This window comes from Mugil cephalus, chromosome 8, assembly GCF_022458985.1.
Source record: "Mugil cephalus isolate CIBA_MC_2020 chromosome 8, CIBA_Mcephalus_1.1, whole genome shotgun sequence".
Taxonomy (NCBI): Eukaryota; Metazoa; Chordata; class Actinopteri; order Mugiliformes; family Mugilidae; genus Mugil; species Mugil cephalus.
In genome coordinates, this window is record NC_061777.1 from 10,475,928 (window position 1) to 10,498,632 (window position 22,705).

The 22,705-nt window shown below is 41.2% G+C and overlaps 3 protein-coding genes across 4 annotated transcripts in view; all 3 read left to right on the top strand.

The window, feature by feature from the left end:
- The first annotated feature begins 58 nt into the window (after positions 1 to 58).
- On the top strand, positions 59 to 9,773 carry ercc8 (excision repair cross-complementation group 8). 2 transcript variants are annotated; one of them, XM_047591307.1, is made up of 12 exons: positions 59 to 404; positions 760 to 855; positions 1,424 to 1,525; positions 1,844 to 1,967; positions 2,969 to 3,050; positions 3,928 to 3,996; positions 4,100 to 4,166; positions 4,773 to 4,876; positions 5,396 to 5,520; positions 6,614 to 6,811; positions 8,550 to 8,645; positions 9,490 to 9,773. In XM_047591307.1, the coding sequence occupies exons 1-12, from the start codon at positions 328 to 330 to the stop codon at positions 9,553 to 9,555; spliced, it is 1,206 nt and encodes a 401-aa protein (XP_047447263.1). In that variant the 5' UTR covers positions 59 to 327; the 3' UTR covers positions 9,556 to 9,773. The 2 variants fall into 2 exon arrangements, with proteins under 2 accessions (XP_047447263.1, XP_047447264.1); XM_047591308.1 differs by having other exon boundaries at positions 76 to 121.
- Positions 9,774 to 10,762: 989 nt separating this feature from the next.
- On the top strand, positions 10,763 to 15,789 carry elovl7a (ELOVL fatty acid elongase 7a). The gene is made up of 8 exons (XM_047592726.1): positions 10,763 to 10,918; positions 12,592 to 12,683; positions 12,787 to 12,977; positions 13,472 to 13,552; positions 13,655 to 13,711; positions 13,805 to 13,910; positions 14,002 to 14,138; positions 14,232 to 15,789. Exons 2-8 carry the CDS (start codon positions 12,620 to 12,622, stop codon positions 14,478 to 14,480), a joined length of 885 nt encoding a protein of 294 aa, XP_047448682.1. The 5' UTR covers positions 10,763 to 10,918; positions 12,592 to 12,619; the 3' UTR covers positions 14,481 to 15,789.
- A 1,659-nt stretch (positions 15,790 to 17,448) lies between these two features.
- The window catches only part of pde4d (phosphodiesterase 4D, cAMP-specific), a 166,638-nt gene continuing 161,381 nt past the window's right edge, over positions 17,449 to 22,705 (top strand). Inside the window, exon 1 of the mRNA XM_047592720.1 lies at positions 17,449 to 17,858. The gene's annotated coding sequence lies outside the window, so the exon portion shown is untranslated. The remainder of the gene's footprint in view (positions 17,859 to 22,705) is intronic.

Consider the following 22,705-nt stretch of genomic DNA (forward strand, 5'->3'; position numbering starts at 1 on the left):
TTGGACGCCGTTTCTTGACCAACCAATCACCGCATTGTAATTGAATGCGTAGAAAAATCCAACATGGCGGCTCATTGTCCTAAACTGTGGTGAAGCTAGTCTCATGCAATCTAAAAACAAGGTATAAAAAATTAAAAAATTAGATTTAAATACTGAAGTGAGATGTTGCGGGGATGTGGATACAATATAATGATTTGTTGGACCCTTTGACATCCGGTCTAGATTCAGAACCTACCTCAGTAAGTTAACTCGGTTAGCTAACGATAGCATAGATTAAATACTGCCACTGCATCGACATTAAAACCGGTATATCTTCAAATTGGAGCAATGTTGGGGTTTCTGACAGCTAGACAGGCGGGTCTGGATGATCCCCTGCGACTGAAACGTGCAGAGTCAACGAGAAGGTGAGAGGGGGATGTAAGAGGGGGATGTAAACATTGTCATCAAGTCGGGGACATGAATTCATTGTTCACTGCATAAGAGCAGGTTTCATAACGAGAAAAAATGGTCAAGGTATTCTGTTAACCTTGTTATGCAGCATTTATTTTATTTCGGTGGTAACTGTAAGGTGAAATTGCTTATTTAGTTTGAAACAGCCTAAAAAACTATTTTGGATAATACACTTAAAAAGAACGCTACGATTTACCGTTTTTATATTACAACATTACAGTTTTATCAGATGCATTTTTCTAATATTGTCTGTGTGAAGCACTCGCTACAGCTTGCGATATATATCTTTATCTTTTTGTATCTCCAAAGGGTCCTCAGTTTGAAGTTGAATCATGACAGAGAGGTGGACCGTATCCATGGAAACGGAATTAACACCATTGACATCGAAGCAGTTGAGGGCAGATAGTAAGTCCACTTAGGCCTGGTTTAATATTGTTGTCGAAGTTATTATCTGGTTTGTTATGCTTTTAATGCCAGCGCTGCAATGATTACAGTGCTTTTATTTAAATGCCACTTCTGTAGAGGCTGATAGTTCTTCACAGTTTCTTTATACACTTTTTTTTCCTTAGTTTTTGTGACGTAAAGTTTATGTACATCAGGTAAACCGTCTGTGAATAAGAAGAAGGGGTCAGACCAAACAGTCACTTGTTTTCACGAGTTTTCATTGCAGCTATAAAAACATAAGCAATTACATTTGAGTAGCACAGCAGCTTAATCTATTTCCACATGGGATGTTAACAAACTAACTGGAGCAATTCACAGACCCCAGAGAAAAAAATAGCCTCATGGTCCCATAAGTGCAGTTCCTTTGCAGTTTAACAGCAAAACATTTCAAATACAAGTGGGTATTTGTAACATTTATTGTTTATCTTTGGTAATCTATAGCTAGCACAATGACTTTTGCATACAAAGCGTGATTGCTGTCTGAGCGGATTCACGTCATGCATTTCATTTAACATTTTGCACTGTTTAGCATGTTGTCTGGAGGTGCAGATGGAGTTATCGCCATCTATGACCTGGAGAACTACAGTGGGAAACGACAGTACACCTGCAAGGCCGTGTGCTCGGTAGGCAGGTACGTTACCCCATTTACTCACTACATCCACTAGAGGGTAGCATTTTTTTGAGCTCTCACAGTACTTTATCATTCTCTTCTTATTTACAATCTTGTCTTTAATATATAAAGATTACATATATTACATATATACACAAAAAGGTGACTTTTTTCCTTAATTTCTTTCAGTCAAAACACAAATAACATATTAGATATATCTTTTCTTTTCATCAACATATTTTTGTGGCACGTGATAAAAATCACATTTAACTGGTGGCAGTGTGTTTCCGTCTAAACAGTCGTATCAGATTATAATTGCTGCTATTGTCATTCTTCTAGGTCTAGCCGGCATGTCCACAAATTCAGCGTAGAGACAGTCCAGTGGTATCCTTATGACACGGGGATGTTTGTCTCCAGTTCGTTTGATAAGACCATGAAAGTCTGGGACACTGAGACATTAAAGGTAAGACATGCCACATGCCTCTCATGTTTAATGGCTACGTTTTGTTTTTGTTCGACACACCTATACAAATATTTTGTGTACTGCATGTGATGTGGTCTAGATTTCGCCAGATAAAGCTCTCGATCAGTTCAGTTTATTCAGTGCTAATTCAACACCTCATTGATAGTATCAGCAAGTATTCAGTGTTGTAATATAAACACCACAGCAAGTTTGCATGTATAACTTTATCTAATTATAATATATAATTAGACTCACACTCTTTTTTTCTCTCTTTTCTCCTCTCTTTCTTATTTTCTGCTTCATGCTTTCTACCTTTCTATGCCACTTAGTCCCATATGGCAGGCCCAGAGCTGTGCTAGAGTTACACTGGCACCGTGGTTACGCCTAAAGGTCAGGGAAGGGACAGAAAAAAAACCTCACAACCTTTCATTTGCTCCACTCTGTGTGTTTCCTCCTGTGTGCCCCACACAAACAAGCACACGCTCATACCTGAAATTATTTAGTATTCGCACATTAGTATTTGATTTGCACTGTTGTGCACATACTGTATGTCAATGTTTGGCATTTTTATCCTAACAGGGCCTCCTCTGTGTGTGTATGTGTGTGTGTGTGTGTGTGTTAACGGAGTCCATGCCGGTGCTGGCACACACTGACAGATGGGGCACAGAGAGGCTTTTTATGTTTGCTAAAGAATTTGCATTGTAACCACCGCTGGTTCTCGGGTGAGCTGCCTCCTGAGCCCTGAGCTTCTGTGCCCTCCCTGTCCACTCACTTCTACATTTACCTAATTCCTTCTGCGAACTCTGTCCCCCAACTCTGCTGCATTTATACAACCACTAAACTTTAAGGCCACGAGTTTATTTTTGTTCTGTATTTTGCCAGAATAGTAGATTTTCATTTAGCATAGATAGATAAAGGCACAAATGGAGGAATGTATACCACTACTGACCCCAGGCTCTCTTTGTCTGTCTGTCGCTTTCTCTCATTTTATGATCTTTCAGCCTGCTGAAGTGTTTGAGTTTGAGGGTAATGTCTACAGTCACCACCTGTCTCCCATCGCCAGGAAGCACAGTCTCATTGCAGGTGTGTTTGAATGCAGTTGCCATGTTTCGCCTCTGTGTTTATTAATGCGTGCTGAAAAGCGTTGATCGTCCCATTCGTCATTAGTTCGTTTGCTCATGCAACATGTTGTTTTGACACAGAGACACTGTTCATACCTTGTACCCCAACTGATATGTACCTTAAGGGGACGGGAGTTGGTTACAAATGTCTGTGGAGAAACACCGTAGGAATCTCGCCCTCCTCCTGTCACTAAGCAGGACCGACAGGTTACTCATACCAGAGTGCGTGCTCTTAAATATACACAAAACTGTCACACACTCGAACCAGTCCCTTTGACACGCCTGTTTCTAAGCCTGAAACAATCACAGCTCCCTTTTTGTTTGTTTGTTATTTTTTTTTCCTGAGTTGTCCTTCCCTCTCGGAGGTGTTTCGGATGCTTGTCAAACAGGTTGCCGACATCCCTAGAGTCACCGGTTTCATCCGGGAAGACACTTTTAAGGGACTCTTACTAAAAAGCGCCATTAAATAGCTCATCAATTGTTTGGGCTGATTCCATTTAAATTATTTGTCTGATTGTCTTCCGTCCTTTGTTCACCATTCACCCCGCCTTCCTCACATGCAGTCGTGCCGGGTGTGTTAGCCCATGTTTATCAGGTTGTATCAATGAGTTTTCAGATTTACCACGCCTTATCTTTTGAACCTGGCTTTCCAGTTTTACCTTTCAGAGAAGTCTTTCTTTTCAGCAACAACTCGCACTCGAAATGTAACAATATTCATGTGTATGAATGTTACATTGAAGTTGTTGGAATTATGGTGATCAGTATTTAAGCTGTCCCCAAGTGTCTGTTTGTATGTCTCCCCTCTAAACTAACTGTGTTTCTGTATTTTTTTTTTTTAGTTGGCACCAAAAACCCTAAAATCCAGCTTTGTGACATGAAGTCTGGTTCTCAGATTCATGTTCTTCAGGGTCAGTACTTTTACGCTGTCTGCTGATTTTCTTCACGTACACGAGCACATACAGCTGCACACATGCACCCAAGCGTTAAACAATAACTCTTTTTCCGTTCCAGGTCACAGAGGAGAGGTCCTCTCTGTGCGGTGGTCGCCCAGATACGAACATATCCTAGCCAGCGCCAGGTTAGCGTCCTAGCTCTCTTAGCTTCCTTTTTCAGTTGTGGAGTTTCAGCCCCTGAAACCTAGTTTGCCCCCAGAGCCACATCACAGTTATAACGGCCGGTACAGGACAATCCCCACCATGCTGTGTCCCAGCAGTTCTTGTCATCTAAAGTCCACGGCCATCTGGCTACACGGCAGTCCTGAGTCAAGGATAATGGTACCGCATCACTACTAGATCGGCGCTGTGGTGCTCTGGTAGCCCTGTCAGTAGAGCATATGGTGGATACAGTCCCCACCTGTTTTATGCCACATTAGACCTGCTAATTAACCCACCGGGACGAGTGTGCCTCTGTCCCTTTGGACCGCAAGTGATTTTGAAAACAACTGGCACAGAGTAGCACACAGAGAAGTGTATGGTATTCTGTTACAGGCCAGCATGTTAATTCCCGACGGAAAAATGACCTTTAAAAACAAACACTAGGTTACGCACAGATTAGTGTGTATGAACCAGTTCAGTCTGAGCTTGTATCTTGTGTCGCACCTGTTGGTGGATTGTTGCATCCTGTTTAGCCTAACCAAGGGACGAAGACAAGCGAGCGATTAATTTCCCTAATTTCTCTTTTAAAGCACAGACAGCAAGGTGAAAGTATGGGATGTCCGTCGGGCTTCAGGTAGTCTCTTCACTCTGGACCAGCATAATGGAGACAAGTCCAAAGCCTCCTCTGAGGCAGGTACTGTTACCAGTGCACTTTTCTTTTTTTTATTGTAAGTGGATGGGACTTTTAGTTATGGTCAGTGCCTTCGTGTACCACGTCCACCTGGGACATAGAAGTACTAGTATGTGCAGTACATGCGACAGGTGCGAGATATCTCCATTCATAGCTTAGGAAATATAGAGGCTGTAAAGCCACAGTATTTACCTTTCTGATAACTCAAAGAGTTGTATGTACTGCAGCACTGTTACCCTCTCAGTCGTGATGTCTAATAACCTTCGGGTTAGTGTTGCGTCTCTGAATGAAAGGTCAGCATTCTCTACGATATCGGTTTGTGTTTGAGCCCACAGGTCAGATGCATAAAGGATCCTAGATTGTAATTAGACAGCTTTATCTCATGTGTTCTGTGCAGTAATAGCAGACAAAGGGCCACTGGTTGATAGGTACAAGAGGCCATTAGCTAGAAAACAAATATCTCACCTAGAACCTGGACAATGATGAAGGCAGTTTATGTATGTCTTACCTGTCTCTAACCAGTAAACACAGCCCATAATGGCAGAGTGAATGGCCTGTGCTTCACTGGTGATGGCCTCTATCTCCTCACGACTGGAACTGATGACCGTATGAGACTATGGAATAGTGCCACTGGGGAAAACACACTGGTAAGATGTATGTAATTAAAAAAAAAATATACATGCAATGGATCCATCTCATTTTGGCATTTGTTGTGTCCAGTTGTGTGTCTTTTGAAACCTGTTTTTAATTTGGTGGGTGATGGGATCGTTGAGTTGTGCAGGTTATCTGATTTGGTGCATGAACTTCTTACAACATAATAATGGAACCACAAAGTTATTCTTGGCTCACGCAAAGACCGTTGGTGTAACTAACATTCCTTATTTGTGTGTATTAAGTTCACAACTGCAAGTAGTTTCTTTTCTAAACTGAGATAGTGTCGTGAACAGGTGATACTGGAATAAATATTTGGTTAACAATGAGCAACTGCGAACCCACCATACACCACTGTTAACCTCATCCGAAACCTTTATTTACTGCTTGTATTTGTTCTCTAGGGCTGAATACTGGAAAAGTGACAGTAACAAATCAAAACAGACACATAGACAATTAGTATCGAGGGCTGTCTTTGCCCAGCTTGAGCCAACAGGACGGGATATTAAAAAAAAATTTACTTTATAACCTGGATCCATAAAAACAAATGTAACATTTGTATATCCGACAGAAGCGTAGCCTTGACCTAAAGTTGTGTGAGACTACATTGTCACACCGGGCTCTTTCGCCGCTTCTTATTCTAATTTCCTGCTCTGCTGCTTCCTTCTGCAGTTGCCACAGGCATTTTTCCACTTTCAGCCTGTGGCACAGCTAAGACTTCTTCTGAAGTAGACAGGTAGATGAGCAGAGATCAGATGTAGATTGTGTCGTGGGTACTTCCTGGTGCACGTTGAAGAGATGTGACGGGAAAAAAAATGACGCGATTCAAGCCTGTTTCAGCAGAGGGTGATTCTGTTTGTACTGGATTTCAGGGACTGTGAATTAAATGATTTTCATTCGTTCATTGTTTTTTTTGGTAAAGGCACCATAAGCCTTAATACAAATCTTAGTAACACAAAAAACTGTTGAGAAGCCTGAATGCTTTGTGTTTATCCAGGGAGTCTCGCAGTGTTTTAATGAGCAGCTTACATTTGGAGTTTTATACACACATTATCTGAACCTTGTGTCCCTTCCCATTTTATCCCTCAGGTGAATTATGGGAAGGTCTCCAACGAGAGTCGTAAAAAGCTGCAGTTTACAGTGTCACGTGGCTGCAGCCCTGAGTTTGTGTTTGTGCCATGCGGTACCTCCGTTGCAGTGTACGCCCTCCACACAGGAGAACTGGTCACCATGCTCAGAGGTCACTATAACAATGTCGACTGCTGCGAGTTCCACCCCGACTATCAGGTGAGACGCGCCGAAGTGCCGAGCGCAGGCATTACACCAGTCTGTCTGCAGCACTCTTTCATCTTCATCCCCTCTGATCTATTTTCATTCCTTCTGCCATTCAAGTTTAGTTTGTCTCTCTAATACTTAGATGATTCATCTCTGTCTGTCCGCCGTATTCTTATTTTATCTCATCAACCGGGCCTTGTGGGCGACTAGAAATTTGCAATCGCCATGGCAGGCTTCAAAGTCTCCGCCTCCCCCCGGGCAGATAACTTGGTAAAGTAAACATTAACCACTATAAATGCAAATTCAGGTGGTGTCCCTATAGAGAGTCCAGTCTGCGCTCCCAGTCTGCACTCTGCCTGTGACTCTGTGTTATTTACAGACGTCACATGATCAGATTACCGCCGCACAAAACTAATGCCATCTCCTTTATGTCTCCATTATCACGGCCAGGACAATGAGGACTGTTTTGTCATTGTCTGTAACATACAACACTCCGCTTGTGCTTGGTGCCATTTCGAGGACTGAACCTTGGGACTGTCAGAAGGCAGTGGCACAGGGATGTGACACTGGTGCTTTATCATAGCCTTCCAGGCAGCACTGTGCCCCAACAACTTACTTTCGATTACACACCCGGTTAAATCGGTCAGAATGCTGGCTTTCCAAATGCGTCGCAGAGGTCGACTATTTCTTTAATTTATGGAAGAGCACAAACTGGCCACGCAATAAATTGAACCCGTTATCAAAGGTTTGTGGTTTCATGTTACAGTGGATTTCATTGCCAGTTAGAATAGATGCACTGAGACCGAAGTGGTTCGACACTGTTTTCATACCAGCAAATTGTGAGGAAATAAAGTTGAAATATAAATAATACTAATTACATATGGGTAAAAAGTAGAGGGCTTCACTTCCAGTGCTGTTGTGTGTCAAAATAACTGGTAATGCATATTTTTTTAATAAATTTAGCTTGAGAGCGACTTGATGCCACCGTTTTGTCTTATAATTATAAAAATAATAGCTTGAAAAATCTTTTGATGGGGAGGAGAGTGAGTCTTTTCACTTTTATTCCCGCTGTGTCCCCAAATAACAGTTTCTTACACTGTTGTAAGGTGTAACATGACTCAATCTTCTATGTATCAAATAGAAAATTTAGACACTTTGCAGAACAAGTCTTTCATCTTTCAGAACTGTTTTTGATTATTATTCTGAAATGCATTTTATTGTACATTTGTGTGCTTAAAAATCTACTCACATACGTGTTTATACCCAAGTGTCATTCTATAACAAGCTATAATGGTAGTTAGTGTCTGCTGTCTTCCGTTCCTCATGTTTGTTTCGAGACCCTTTAGTCATTAGGTAATGGTTGTTATGCATCATGTCATCACAAATGCATGGGGATATCCTTATTAGGCAATGTCAGCATCCGGTGACGAATTAAGTTAGTGTGCACTCAAGAATGCTGCTTGACAGCTTGTCACTCACCAGGGAAGGACACCTAGTTCTGAAAATGCATGCAACTTGGTTGTCGATGCTTCCTGTCTGATATAGTGATCCTAACTAGTCCCACGGTTCTGACAGTGTCTCCCAAGAATTCACTTGCGTTGCATGGACAGTTTTGAGCGTATTAATTACTTTACTCTTGGTCCCAGCTATGCTTGTTAACTCCGGTTTTCCCCCGGGGCTGATGTCACTGGCAGTACTCGTAGGTGAAGGTTTTTGCTGAGGTGGTTATTTCCTTGTTGTTACTATGCAGGAGCTGTATAGTGGAGGTAAAGACTGTAACATTCTGGCGTGGGTCCCCGTCCTCCGGGCCCCAGATGTGGAAGACGACCCAGATGGTGAAAATAAGGTACAGATCATAACAACAAGAAACCGTGTTGGATGTTGGAATCTTATAACCTTTGTAGATTTAACAGATCTGACAGACATCATTCTATTTTTAAGGGGTTTGTGCCTTTATTTTTATTCCAAGACCCACGGTAAGAATTTAGTTAACAATAATCGAATACAGTATCAGTATACAGTATGAACACGGGTCTGTTTTCAGCCATTCACAAGGTCACTGAAACAGACTTACCTGTCTTTACGTGTTTGCGTTGATAATTAAAAACATCTGGCACATAATTATGTCCAGTGTAAGTCTGTGTGTTCCAAGCAAACCTTTATTTAGCCCACTACGAGGCCATTCCAAACCTTTAGAACATATCAGCTTGATTTGACCAACTAAGCTGGTTCATATTTGAGGGGAACCCCATATTTAGGGTCACCTACTGGATGTATTAGAGTTTTATTTTAAGATGAACTTTAAAAAATGGCGAACACAACCTTCAGTTGCCTTGGTCTAATCTTTAATGTTGTTTGTCATTCTCAAAAAATTAGATCATAGATAGGAATGTGTCATCCAAGGAATTTAAATTATGACACCTCCGTGTGTGCTGGCACATAGTTATAAATAGTTTCCTTTTACACAGTTCTATAATGCTGTTTCTACCTTCAAGCAATCCTTGTTAAATTACAAAATGTTTTCCTGTTCAGTTAGTGCAGTACATTTTACATTTAGCACATTCCTACAGTACACACCCATATATGGCATATATGGCTATGGTTTGCTCATAATTTTCCTAACAGATCTTTTCAAAGAAGTGTGTCTTCTTCAGGCTTAAAATGGGGCTCAATGTCTTTCTGTCTCACAGGGTGCCACTGGCCAGTCTTCAGTGAACCCTGCCTTTCAGGATGCGTGGAGCAGTGACGAAGATTAATGCAAATGTTTTGAATGTGTAGGCCGAGTTGGACGAACTAAGGTGCCTGAGCATGCAAATGATATTGCATCACTCAAAATAAAATGACACGACTATTTAAACGGATGAAGGGAAACCGATACGGACGCTACTGCCTTAAAAATGTAAATAAACAGTGTAAAATAATTGTCTGATGGAAAATGCACAATCGTTTGGATAAAGTCTTTTTGTATATTTAATACAGCACTCTTGTGGTTTTTGTATTTTTATTATTTTAGTGTAAAACAAGATTTCTGTTGCTATTTCTTCTTAACCCGCTCCAAAACAGTATAATTTATAACATGGGACAAGATGTCCTTGGTGGCCCCTCACAACACTTGCTTGATGATGCCAACACACTGTGTAAATGGCTTTTGGAATATTAATGAAAGGTTGTGGTTAAACAAATCCTATAGGGAGATTTGTAGACCTTTGAAAAGGTGTAGTGTTTGTTTCTGCAGTCAAACTGAGAACTTACACACAATAATCACATGGGAGTAACCCACATATTATCATTCCTGTTCAAATTAGCATTTGTTTCTAAGTTCTGTAGCGACCCTGAAACCAGCAGCGAAGAGTGATACTGAATACCCCACCCCCCCGTACACACACACACACTATCCATAGGTAGGATATTGTATATATCATTATGTAATACACGGTGTCAACACAAACATAAGCTGACAGGCCAAAACGAGTCAGAGTGTCAAATTGGGCCCAAGGCCAAAATTTGCAAATTGAGAAAATTACATATCAGAATCAGAAAATTACATGTAAAACTTTAACTGATAATTTTCAAAAAAGTACTACTAAAACTATGTTGGTAAGAGTATTGAACAGAACAAAACACTCTAAACCAAACAACAGAAGCCAAGGCTGTTCTTATTTTTAAAATTGGAATAGTTTATTATATGTAAACGTTCACTTATATACCGTTACTTCTTTGAACAAAAATTAAAACTGAACTTATTATTTATTGGTTATTGTGTTGCTGGTCTGGTCTGAACCCCCCTGAACCAAAATGGATCAATTGATTTTAGAGAGGCTATGGAAAATAACATAACGCTACATGTTTCAAAATCGTTTAGTTTTCTATGAGGCAGCGCTCAAGAATGAACTGGATCAAACCAATCAGAGCTCGCGGGCGGGGGGAAATCACAGGCCCCGCCCCTGTCGACTGGGCATAAGGAGCAGGGAGCGTGCAGTGCCAGCTCGTGAGCAACCACGGAGACACACCTGTCGGGAGGCAACAGGTGCGCCGAAGTTAGGATAAAGACTATTTGACGGACCGAAGGAGGGGGGAGAAAAAAACAAGGATTCCCGTTGAGCTGTGGCAACTTTTAAGGTTGGTTTTTTAACTTTTCTCCCGGCGAGGGCAAGGACTAAAAAAAAATGAGAGAATTAAACATAAAAGTCTAACAGGTGCGAACACAAAGCAGTGATTACTGAAACATTTCCTGTCGTCGTGGATGGATGGTACCTGTTGCTCCGGTTCTTCATCAGCTGCGCCACCTGTTTCTCATGAGGATAACACTGGTGGAAAGTAAATCTGACACCGTTTAAAAGTTAAAGGCTAATGAGTCGTTTTGATACCTTGTAAACCGACACACCTAAAGGTAAACTTGAATCGATTTCATTCGTAGTGGAATCAAGATAAGGGTGGAAACGTTAAAATGTTTACCCATTCTTACATTACTGGGTGCCAACATAATAAAGTGCCTAATGTTTTCTAAGTAGGAACTATTCGTCGGCTCAGGTAAACTAAATTTTATCTGTCAAACGTCGATTTCTATCTATCTTTTTTTTTTTTGAATGAAAATGACTGGGCGCGACATGGGAGTAGTAGCCTTTACACCAGGATCCGAGACTAGGACGTTAATTGGCGTGTCAAGGCTTGCCATGTCTTCTTTACCTGTTCAGATTCTGCATGGCTCATCCAGGTCGCGTTCAAGTTCCCGATGCTCTCGGGTAGACACACCCTAAAAAAAAAACCTGTCATGTAAGGTTACAACTCGCCTTCACCTCCAAGTCGTGTGCTGATGGGAAGTATGAGCAGCACACGCAAGCGACGCCGTGGTTTTCTAGATATTGGTATAACGAATTAAGTTTGGACTTAGGTCAAGGTGGCATATTTTTAGATTAAGCGATTTCCTTGGCATCTCCTCCGTGGTGCATGTGCGTTTTGGTGAAACCAGTCGGGCCGGTCACCGTGAACGTTCACCTCGATGAACCAGACTGACCTCGAAACTCTGCCAGGTTTCACACATGTTCAGATGTGGCATTTCGATTTTGACACGTGAGCGACCAGACTGCACACATCCACACTGGGATCAGTATAAAAAGTGACTTGAGTTAAATTACTCTTTTAGTCCTATGGAGGAACTCCATGTGGTTCTTTAACTACTGCTGAATACCTTCCACTGGGGAAATGTTAAGACCACGTTTTACTACATCTTCCTGTATTGTGAAGTACTGGGGCACATGGTCCTTCAAAACACGTACAATAGTTATAACTTTTTTTTTTTTTTTTTTAAATTGATTGTCGTCACCCTGTTTGTCTGACAAGTGACTCTTTGTTCTCTTGTCACAGTCTTGGCTTTGTTTGCCTCGGATGTTTAGTAAGTGGCCATTTCTTCTCCGTCCACACACAGTCCAGTCTTCTTTAAGCCTGCTGTATAAGCAGAATGTATGGCTATAATCAGCATTTTAGCTGCAGTATAACATTCAAATCTCTGCAGCGGTTTCAAATTGCATCCTAGAATAAAAACATGTGCACCAGTTCCTGTTGCCATTTGTAATTAACAACGCACTTGTAAACAACAGGGACTTTATGCAGTGATTTCCTCATTTGGTTTGCTGAAACGTTCCTACATATTCAGAAGATGCTAAATAAAAAGGCTTGCCATTCTTGGACTTGACTCTCCCTGACTGATTCTGCTCTGTGTGCGTCTAACCCAAATGCCAGTGAACTTGTGTGGTTCAAACCGATGTTCTAACCTTTGCATTTCCTCCCCTTAGGTGAAGTGCAAGGATCTTGCCTGGAAAAATGGAATTTGATAGCATAAAGTCCTCGGCTGCACTCATCTACGATGAGTTCATCCAAAATGCAGGTAAGTCTTTTACCGCTCCACTCATTTAAATTATACATGCCACACTATGATCCTGCCATTTCTTTATTTGAGATCACAAACCGACAATATCTTTTCCTTTCAGACTCGCGGACGAAGGACTGGCTGCTTATGTCGTCCCCTCTCCCCCAAACGATCATCATCGCCGCGTACATTTACTTCGTCACATCGTTGGGGCCTCGGTTAATGGAGAACCGCAAGGCCTTCGACCTCAAGGGAGTTCTCATCGTCTACAACTTCAGCGTGGTGGCTCTCTCTCTCTACATGTGCTATGAGGTGAGTTTGCTGTTCTGGTTTCCATGTTCATTCCTTTGTCGCAGGACGAACGTGCAGTCATTCTTTGCTCTTAAAGATTTGGCACTGTGGCGCATGCCACTAACTCACGGGGAGCGAACATCCGTATTTCTTTGTTTCACGTTTGTGTGACTCATACTTTAGACAGTCTTGTGAAATACACTACGTTTTAATCATGGGCTATTGATCAGAGGTGAAACTAGCTGAGCAGGTGTTATTTCCTCTTTACGTGCTGCCTTGAGTAATTTGATCTTCATGTATTTCCTTGTAGTAAATTTCATATCAGATTTTGTTATTTCAGCTTTTTTTTAAAAAAATGAAATATACAAAATATAGTCAACCTAGTCAACTGTAGTTGTTGCAGTTTTCTATTTCAGTAGCAATATTGGCCAAGATAATTGTAGGGCAGAAATGAACTGAGTGAAGACATAAATTTTCCTTCCCCTTAATTTTAATTTTCACCACTTCTCTTCTAGTTTGTGATGTCTGGGTGGGGAACAGGGTACTCTTTTCGCTGTGACCTGGTTGACTACTCTGAATCACCACAGGCCATGAGGGTAAGTAACTGTCACCCATCTTGTGCGATCTGAATTTTGCCCTGAACATGAACTACAAGGTTATGTTGGAGTTGTTGTGCTAAATCTGAATTTTCCTTCTAGATGGCGGCAACGTGCTGGTTATACTACTTCTCCAAGTTCATTGAGATGTTGGACACAGTAAGTGGCATGATTGGTTTCCTATTGGATAAACTTCATTATACCATTCCAATGGCTTCTTTTTCTTAACACTTTTTTTTTTTTTTTTTTAAGGTTTTCTTTGTCCTGAGAAAGAAGAACAGCCAGGTGACATTTCTTCATGTCTACCACCACTCGATCATGCCCTTCACCTGGTGGTTTGGTGTTCGTTTTGCTCCAGGTAGAACCGTCCACCTCTTCTATAATGCAATATTTTGCGTAAGACTACATGATCATTTTCTGACTCCGATGATGCGCTCTCTCCATTTCAGGTGGTCTAGGCACATTCCACGCCCTGCTCAACTGTGTCGTACATGTCATCATGTACACATACTATGGACTGACAGCGATGGGCCCCAACTACCAGAAATACCTGTGGTGGAAGAAATACCTCACTACCATTCAGCTGGTGTGTTCAAGTGGCCTTCTTATGCGTTTCATGTTTGTTCTAGAGATTTGTCAGCAGTAGATGTCAACCCTTGTTTTCTGTGCTACTCCCCAGATCCAGTTTGTTATGGTGACCAGCCACATCTCCCAGTATTTCTTCATAAAGGACTGCCCCTACCAGTTCCCCATCTTCATCTACATCATTGGCTTGTATGGCCTGATTTTCCTGTTTCTCTTCCTCAACTTCTGGTACCACGCCTACACCAAGGGCAAGAGGCTGCCGAAAGTGCTGCAGGCTCAGACGTGGGCGCACCACTCCAATGGAGTCATGAATGGGAACGCCAATCACGACAAGGATGAGTGATGCAAGACGAGGGTTTTCGGGTTGACCTCATTTACGTAAGCAAACCACTGTGGTAGTGATTCAACCCCAGTTAGTTTGGACTGTATAAATGTTATTTTTTTTTTTTTTTGTACTTGTAACAGAAAGACAATCTTAAAACTATGACCAAAACTATATTTAAGAGGTTTATTAAACAAAGCTGTAGGGTTTTAATTTGCTTATTTTGATTACACTGAAGGCAAAGCCCATCGTCTGTTTGAGATTCCCAAAATATCTACATTTTCTGTGATGTGCGTGGTTAACGAAACAATTTCAAAGTCTAAGAAACGAACTGATTAACTAAAGAGCTTCATCTATGGTAAGACTTCAGTGGTCTTGGCTGTATACTGGTTCTGGACCTCCTCAAAGTACTTCTATTGCTGAGATCATTTTTAACCTTTGACTGGATCTTACTTCTCAGGAGACTTTTAGGACCCCCCCCCCCTCCCTTTTTTTTTTTTTTGTGTGTGCACTGAGGTTTGTTTTTTTTATTTTTGTTTTTTCACTAGGCGTAAAATGAATGTTCCGGGTTGACATTTTCATAATGGTGATTAGTCTAAACACACTACACACAATACTTTTTATATTTTATTTATATAAACGCATACATGCCCATTCCTCTATGGCTTGAGTCACAGCTGCTGATAGAGACATTCAGTGGAAAATCACTCTTAACTTGACTCTAACTTAAGAGATCTCCTATGAAGCAATGTTGTGACAAAGATGCCGAGTGGAATCCTGATGGACCACTGTGGTTCTTGTAGGATCCAAAGCAGAGCTTTAACTGCAGTCTTATTACTCCGAGGCTGACGCATATTGCAAACAACTGTATTAGGGAACAGTGTGGGTAATTACACTGTTTTACCATTTAGCCTTCAGTCAGAAAACATGAGCTGCTTTCGAGTATTTTGCTACATGTGTTGAAGCGCTGTGGCTAACGAGGTCTTCACATGACTGGAGACTGTGCCTTTGGACTTGGCTCTGTGGAGTAGTTTTGTATCTGTTATGATGATCTTGAACTGAAAAGTGAATGTAACACGCTGCTCCTCTGGTGACTGAGGAAATGGGATTGAGTTTGTGTGGACAGAGTTCCACTTTTTTTTTTTTTTTTTTAATTCAGGTGCAAACCCACGATAACATTTACAGCGCACAAATGTGAGTGAACTTTATTTTTCATGTTGTTGGATCCCCTCTTATACCAATGGATAAAACTAAGAAATATGTGACATGTAATGTTTATACTGTATTTTATATGTATTTATATGAAAATAAATGAACAATGTACTTTGAATATGGCTTTCTTCAATTTTTATATATATTTAAATTACAGAATTTGCATTCGGACTGTTTAAGGCGAGTGTTAATTTGCAAGATTTATGTTCAAGGTTTTGGAATTTTCTACTGAACTGTGTATACTTTTTTCCACCAGTAGGGGGTGCTGTTGAACAGAGACTATTTCCTGCTTCGAGGAAGTGTTTTCCTGCAAGCCCATGCAAAACACTGATGCTCAGTCCAGGCTAGTTGTGAGATGTCTTCAAAGAGGGATTGATTAACTTGGTGTTTTGATGAGCAATTACCATAATCTCTTGGTATACTAGGGACCTACTTTCAGAGTAATAGTTTTATATTGAAGGTGAATTTGGCTCAGGTTGCCTTTCCTTTCACTATATTAAAGGGTTCTTTTCTGTGGGTCAGTTTCCAAACGTCTCTACTACTACTCTAATCAATATATACATGAAAACTTTGACTTGACTTCTACAGACACTGAACGTACAATTGGTTATCAATAGGCTCCTCTTTGGCAGAAAAATACAGATCCTGTAGACCCTTGAAGGTCTGCTGTGATATCTGGCATCAATAAATTAACTGTTCAGCAGCAGCTTTACTAAGTCTTGTAAGTGGACTTGTTTGAATAGCACATCCCAGAAATGCTCAACTGGATTGGAGACCAAGTAAACACTGCATTGTGCTAAACAATCGGTGCTTTGTGACAGAGCACATGTGGCTACTGTCACGAGGGAATATTGTTTCCATTAAAGTGGTGTATACATGCCCTGCAACAATGCTTAAGAACAGGGCATCCACGTGAGCAACTTGGAACCAACCAGCCCTGTGATTCATCAGACTGGCCCGGGCCAGTAGTTGACAATAGTGCCCTGATAATGCTGGTGTCCAGCCCTGATTCAACACCAAAGAGAGGAAGAAGATTGACAAGGTAGAGAGGTATAGAAACCATGGCTGCGAAAAGAAAACTGGATTGAGAAAATCGCATCTTTCTAGTGAAATTAATTATCTGTTAACTGAATTTAAAGTCAAACCTATGTGCCTATACGTCGCCACTACAACAGCTTGCACAAAATTAAATATGAAAAGTATGCTGATGCTGCCAGGACTGCTCTGACAGCTCACAAAAAAGGGCTTTTTTTTCCCCCAAAGCCACAACCACACAGAAGACTGCACTATTAGCATACGATGCACTCACATGCGATTGAGCTTTCAAAAACAGAGAAAAAGATTGTAAAGAGGTGTATCATGGAAATGGCAAAAGTTTCTGGTGATGCGAACCTGGCTAAAAACTTTGACATGGTCTCTTTGTCTCTTTGCACAATGATTCGTAGAATTTTCGATATTCATTTTGAGGGGAAGGTGAAAAAAGTTGACTCCTTGGATGAAAGTATGGATTTTGGTCTTATTTAAGATGGTATATCTGGAGAAAGTTCACGAAAGTTCACTCTTATGTGGCACCCTGGTAGAGCTGACAAGAAATGTTGGCCCCCTCCATCATTTAAGTTCCCACCCCTGACATAGAAGATTCGTGAACGTCCATGACCATGAACCTTTGGAAAGTCCTATGTCCAACAAAGTTCCTGAACGCACCATAGTCTCGTGCCGTGCACGCTATCGACATTCTGATTTATTATCCAATTAGTAATGCTCGACCTACCTGGTTTCTGGGTTTCCAGGTGGGTGGGACCGACAGGAAATAGACTAGGCCAGAAAGTGAGCCACCGCTGAAACTTTGTACAATGGGCCTAGAGTTTTATTTTATTTTTATTTTTTTAAATAAGCTACTGTGCTATACTACTACGCTACTATGTTTGCTGCAGAGACTGGACGCTCAGTGGGAGCCTGTATTCGTCGGAAAATTCTGAGTATTTGACGCTAAACGTGACTACACTGCAGATTGTAGCTACTGCTACTACAGCTACTGCTATGAGAGACTGGATGGGAAACGCCATAATATTGAGAGCCTACTGGCCGAATGTGAATGCAGCCCGAGGACGTGTTTCTTTACCTCACGAACTGTTGAAGGAGGGTGTTGCCAAATCGTATCAACCAGCATTCTGCTTCCCAGGAACTGTGAGTACTATCTGAACACGGTAAACCGTGAAATATCCACAATTAACAACTCTCATCTTTTTGGCTCTACACACCACCACAAAGGATTTGAAATGAAACAAACAAGACATGCTTTAACTAAACACTTTCAGCTTTGATTTGAGGAGTTACAAGAGTTTGTATATGTGCCTCCCACTTCTTAAGGGACCAAAAGTAATAACACAAATTGCTGCTCAACTGTTCCGTGGTCAGGTGTGTTATTCCTTCATTATCCCATTTACAAGGATCAGATAAAAGACCTGGGGTTAATTTTAATTGTGCTATTGGCATTTGGAACCTGTTGCTGTCATGTCTCAATATGAAATCCAAAGAGCCGTCACTATGAGTGAAGCAAGCGATCATTAGACTGCAAAATCAAAACAAACCCGTCAGAGAGATAGCAAAAACATTAGTTGTGGCCAACTCAACTGTTTGGAACATTCTTAAAAAGAAAGGACACACCGGTGAGCTCAGCAACACCAAAAGACCCAGAAGACCACGGAAAACAACTGTGGCGGATGCCTCACAGGATTCTTGGATTCTTTCCCTGGTGAAGAAAACCCCTTCACAACAGTTGGCCGGATCAAGAACACTCTCCAGGGGGGTAGGTGTACGTGCGTCACAGCCAACAATCAAGAGAAGACTCCACCAGAGTGAATACAGAGGGTTCACCACAAGACGTAAACCACTGGCGTGCGTTAAAAACAGAGAGGCCAGAGTTTGGCACACAACCTTTAAAAAAGTCTTTACAGTCCAGGAACAACATCCTCTGGACGGATGAGACAAAGATGACGGTGATGGATGGGAAGAGAAGAGTGTGGAGAAGGAAAGGAGCTGCTCGTGATCCAAAGCATACCACCTCATCAGTGAAGCATGGTGGTGGTAGTGTCATGGCGTGGCCATGTATAGCTGCCAATGGAACTGGTTCCCTTGTATTTATTGATGATGTGACTGCTGACAAAAGCAGCAGGATGAATTCTGAAGTGTTTCGGGCAATATCATTTTCTGATATTCAGCCGAGTGCTTCAGAACTCATTGGACTGCGTTTCTTAGTGCAGATGGACAATGACCCAAAGCATACTGCGAAAGCAACCAAAGAGTTTTTTAAGGCACAGAAGTGTAATGTTATGCAATGGCCAAATCAATCTGTGTCCGACTGAGCATGCATTTCACTTGATTAAGACACAAATAAAGGGAAAATGCCCCAAGAAAAAGCAGGAACTGAAGATAGTTGCAGTGGAGGCCTGGCAGAGCATCACCAGAGAAGAAACCTAGCGTTTGGTGATGTCTGTGCGTTCCACATTTCAGGCTGTAATTGACTGCAAGGGATTTGCAACCAAGTATTAAGAGGTGAAAGTTTGATTTAGACTTAGATTTACACAGACTTTAATGATCCACGAGGGAAATTACTTTGTCACAGTAGCTTTGTTGTACATAAAAGTAAACACTCTTACAAAACACAAGAAAGATAAAATAAAATAAGATGGGATTAAAATAAAATAAAATAATTATTATCTAGTAAAATAAACAGTCCCTTAAAAAGTGGGAGGCACATATACAAACTTTATACACTGTATGTATTGGATGTAAAAACCCTCAAATTAAGACTGAAAGTCTGCAGTTAAAGCACATCGTATTTGTTTCATTTAAACAATGAAATTACACTTACCGTATTTGTCTTTTCAAGTTCTGTCAGGTTCTTAAAATGTTTTGTTAAAGAATAGTTGATTAAATGTTTTTCATAATGTACGTCTTTGCACTAAAGCAAGTGGAAAAAGTTGGACTTGTTATATTTTATACGTTACTGGTCCGTCCCACTTAACATCGAAGTGGCCCCATGTGACCCCTGAACTAAAATGAGTTTGACGCCCCTGTTGTTGCACCTGTTCACCGTTCTTTCTTCTCTTCTTCACACCATTCACAACAACAAGCACAATCAAAACTTCAAAGCACAAACCAACAGACTCGGCGCTCAGCTCAGTGATGACAAATATAAAAGCTCCTCATACATACGGGAAGCTGACTACAAACGGGACGCAACTACAAATTACCGAAATGCTTTAAAAATGGTTTTGCTTATTTGCATGTGTGCATGAGGCATGTGAGTGTTGAAGTTCACCGGTTGAATGGAGAGATGTAAACGGGCGGCAGGACAGGCCGACCCTCGGAGGGCATGGATGATCGTTGTACACCATGATGAGTTCCAACAACCCCAGTCTGTCTCCGAGCCATCCTCGCAGGTCCTTCCCTGGTTTCAGAGCAGGAGAGCCTGTGGTAACTAGGTCATTATCGGGCTTAATGTGTGAAGCTGCTTCTCATTTCAAATAGGTGTAACCCAAATGAAGCAAGTCAGTGGTTTATTCCTTACTTTCACTTCAGAATACAGGGTGACTTAATTTTATTTTCTGTTTTTTTATTTTATTTTTTTTTATGTTAGAAAGATTTCAGTCGTATTTTATCATTTTGTTGTTTTCATTGTATTTGTCACAGCGGAGAACATTTCACTTAAATCGGCTTCACAGCAGAAGTGGAAAAAGTACAATCAAACCGTCGTCTAAGGCCATCCCCTTATTTCAGAGATTTGCATCTCAAAGTGAAATCTGTCTGACGTGTCGTGAATTCTTAAATAAACAGAGACTTAATTAGGTCGGAGAGTGGAAATATCCCATGAATAAGTTTGACAAGCTCTAATTGTATTTGTGCAGTGACATTTTTTTTATTTAACTAATTGTCTTGGAGTTTTAATGGATGATGCAATGAACGTGCTGCTGCCGTCAGACTATTTGTAGCAGTTCATCCATTTTAGTCACCCAAGAGTAAAAAAAAAAAAATACTAATTAATTACTTAATTAATTAAAAAATAAAACATCAAGTTAAAAGTGAAGATATGTTTGTTTGATTTCAAAATGGAATTTGTTGGACTTCTGAAACAAACATTTAGTCTTGATGGAGCAGATCAGCAGATTAGTTCTGACATAGTAGTTGAATAAAAAGTATTTAAAGCTGCGGTAACCATTTTTGACCACTTGGGGTCAGCAGAAACGCCTGTAAATCTATTCTGGTAAATATGAGCCCCATCAACACAGTAACTTGCTTGCCACTCGTGGTTTGAATCCCACTGTCAGCAGAATGAATTTGGTTATAGAAACCAAAGTCGTGGATGGTGTTTACTTGCGATAAACATTCGGGGAACTATGTGTTTGCACACTCCATAGGTCTGCAGAGGAAAGATACAAACAGTCCAGTGACCCGTTTTTAGTGGCCTTAATGATAAATCTTCATACAGGAGGCCACAATTAAAAGTGACACAAAATGTGGTCCTGTCCACTCCGGAAGTGACTTGTCAGGAGGCCTGTGAGGCTTTTTAAAAGGCCCACTCCCTGCACTCAGAGGGAACAGGCTGTAGATAAGAGAAAGAGAGAAGGGCGAATTGTAATTGCTTTCTATGTGAGTTCTATAATTCACCAGACCACGATGCTTTCAGGCAGTTCCTACAGCAGCAAGCCCTTAGCAAGTCTTTTTTTTTTTTTTTTTTTTGTACCAGTACCAGTCGCGATCACAGTATCATTACAGCATGTTCATGTGTCTCCTGATCCTCTATCTCCTGGAGGGATGACAGCACCTTGGAAACAATGAACAATGGAAAGTATATAGACTTTTTTTTTTTTTTTTTTTGGAAGGAAACAGAGGCAGGTGGAGGGGAGAAAACACCACAAATAGTAGTAGTAAAGGGGATCAACAAAAGAGAGGAAACAAAATCTTTGACATAAACCTCTGTGACATTTGCGTTTGTGTGCAGTGGGTCGGATAATGAACGTAAATTAAACCAAAATGTGTGCAAGGCAAATGTGTGTCTACCGCCGAGTCTGTCAGCAGAGAGCAGCTCGTTCTCTGACAATAATTATTGGTATTTTAGGTAATTATAGGATTTGGTTGCCCTAATTTTAACCCAATCTTCGTCTCACCCTTTCTCTGTCTCCCTTTTCTCCCTCCTCTTCCCAAGATCTTTTCAGAGAATAAACTAAGGAGTGATTTGGCCTATTAAAATTAAAGTATGATCAAGGTGCCAGTGTGCAGCTTTCATAGTACCACCCTAACAGAGTCTGACCTCAAATTAAAAATGTTGCACTATGGCTCTGATATCATGAAACTTTAAAAATTGCCCATTAAAGGTGAGGCTTGGTGTCTGTTTTCTTGTCACCAGTCCTTCTGGCAGAGGCCGTGCTCTGCTGTGAGGCAGGATTTCCTGGATCTGTACCTTGTGATTGTGTTTTTCAGGTTGGTGAGCATACACAGACAATGTGTCACAATACGTGTCTCTAAAGTCAAGTTGTATTATATTAATCTCAAGCTCCTGTTGTAACTGGCCAATTGTCCAAACTTAAAACAGACGGTGGTTCAAAGCAGAAAATCCTCTTGTTGGCGATTTGTGTGAAACCAGTTTCACAGTTGCACTCGGTTTGAATTAAACTCTGCAGTTTGTTTTTTTTTTTTTTTTTTTCACCTGTACCTTTTCTTGCCTAGAGACACAATTGTGTGTTTGTCCCTTTGGACCGAAGTCTGAGCTCCCACACCCCACAGCATGAACACCCCCCAACCACCACCACCCCACCCCCACCTTCTGTGGTGGTGGGGGCTGTCAACAGCTTTTGCTCCACAGCGGAACAAATATGAAACATTTTTTTTTTTTTTGGTGCAGCAGTGTATTATCTGCCCCAATGCAGACTATTGATCACTGTAAGGCTTCAGTAGGGAGAGTCTGGTCGACTGTGTGTGTGTCAGCTGCTTCCTCTGTGGCTGTAAGCTGTCATATCTGCTCGGGGACAGGC

What these genes read in the sequence shown, in the direction of transcription:
- ercc8 (XM_047591307.1), top strand. Translation starts at nt 328, where the DNA reads ATGTTGGGGTTTCTGACAGCTAGACAGGCGGGTCTGGATGATCCCCTG. An exon ending in TCAGATTCATGTTCTTCAGG is followed by an intron (nt 3,997 to 4,099) that starts GTCAGTACTTTT and finishes TTTCCGTTCCAG; the next exon opens with GTCACAGAGGAGAGGTCCTC. An exon ending in CAAAGCCTCCTCTGAGGCAG is followed by an intron (nt 4,877 to 5,395) that starts GTACTGTTACCA and finishes GTCTCTAACCAG; the next exon opens with TAAACACAGCCCATAATGGC.
- elovl7a (XM_047592726.1), top strand. Translation starts at nt 12,620, where the DNA reads ATGGAATTTGATAGCATAAAGTCCTCGGCTGCACTCATCTACGATGAG. An exon ending in TGAGTTCATCCAAAATGCAG is followed by an intron (nt 12,684 to 12,786) that starts GTAAGTCTTTTA and finishes TTTTCCTTTCAG; the next exon opens with ACTCGCGGACGAAGGACTGG. An exon ending in AATCACCACAGGCCATGAGG is followed by an intron (nt 13,553 to 13,654) that starts GTAAGTAACTGT and finishes TTTTCCTTCTAG; the next exon opens with ATGGCGGCAACGTGCTGGTT.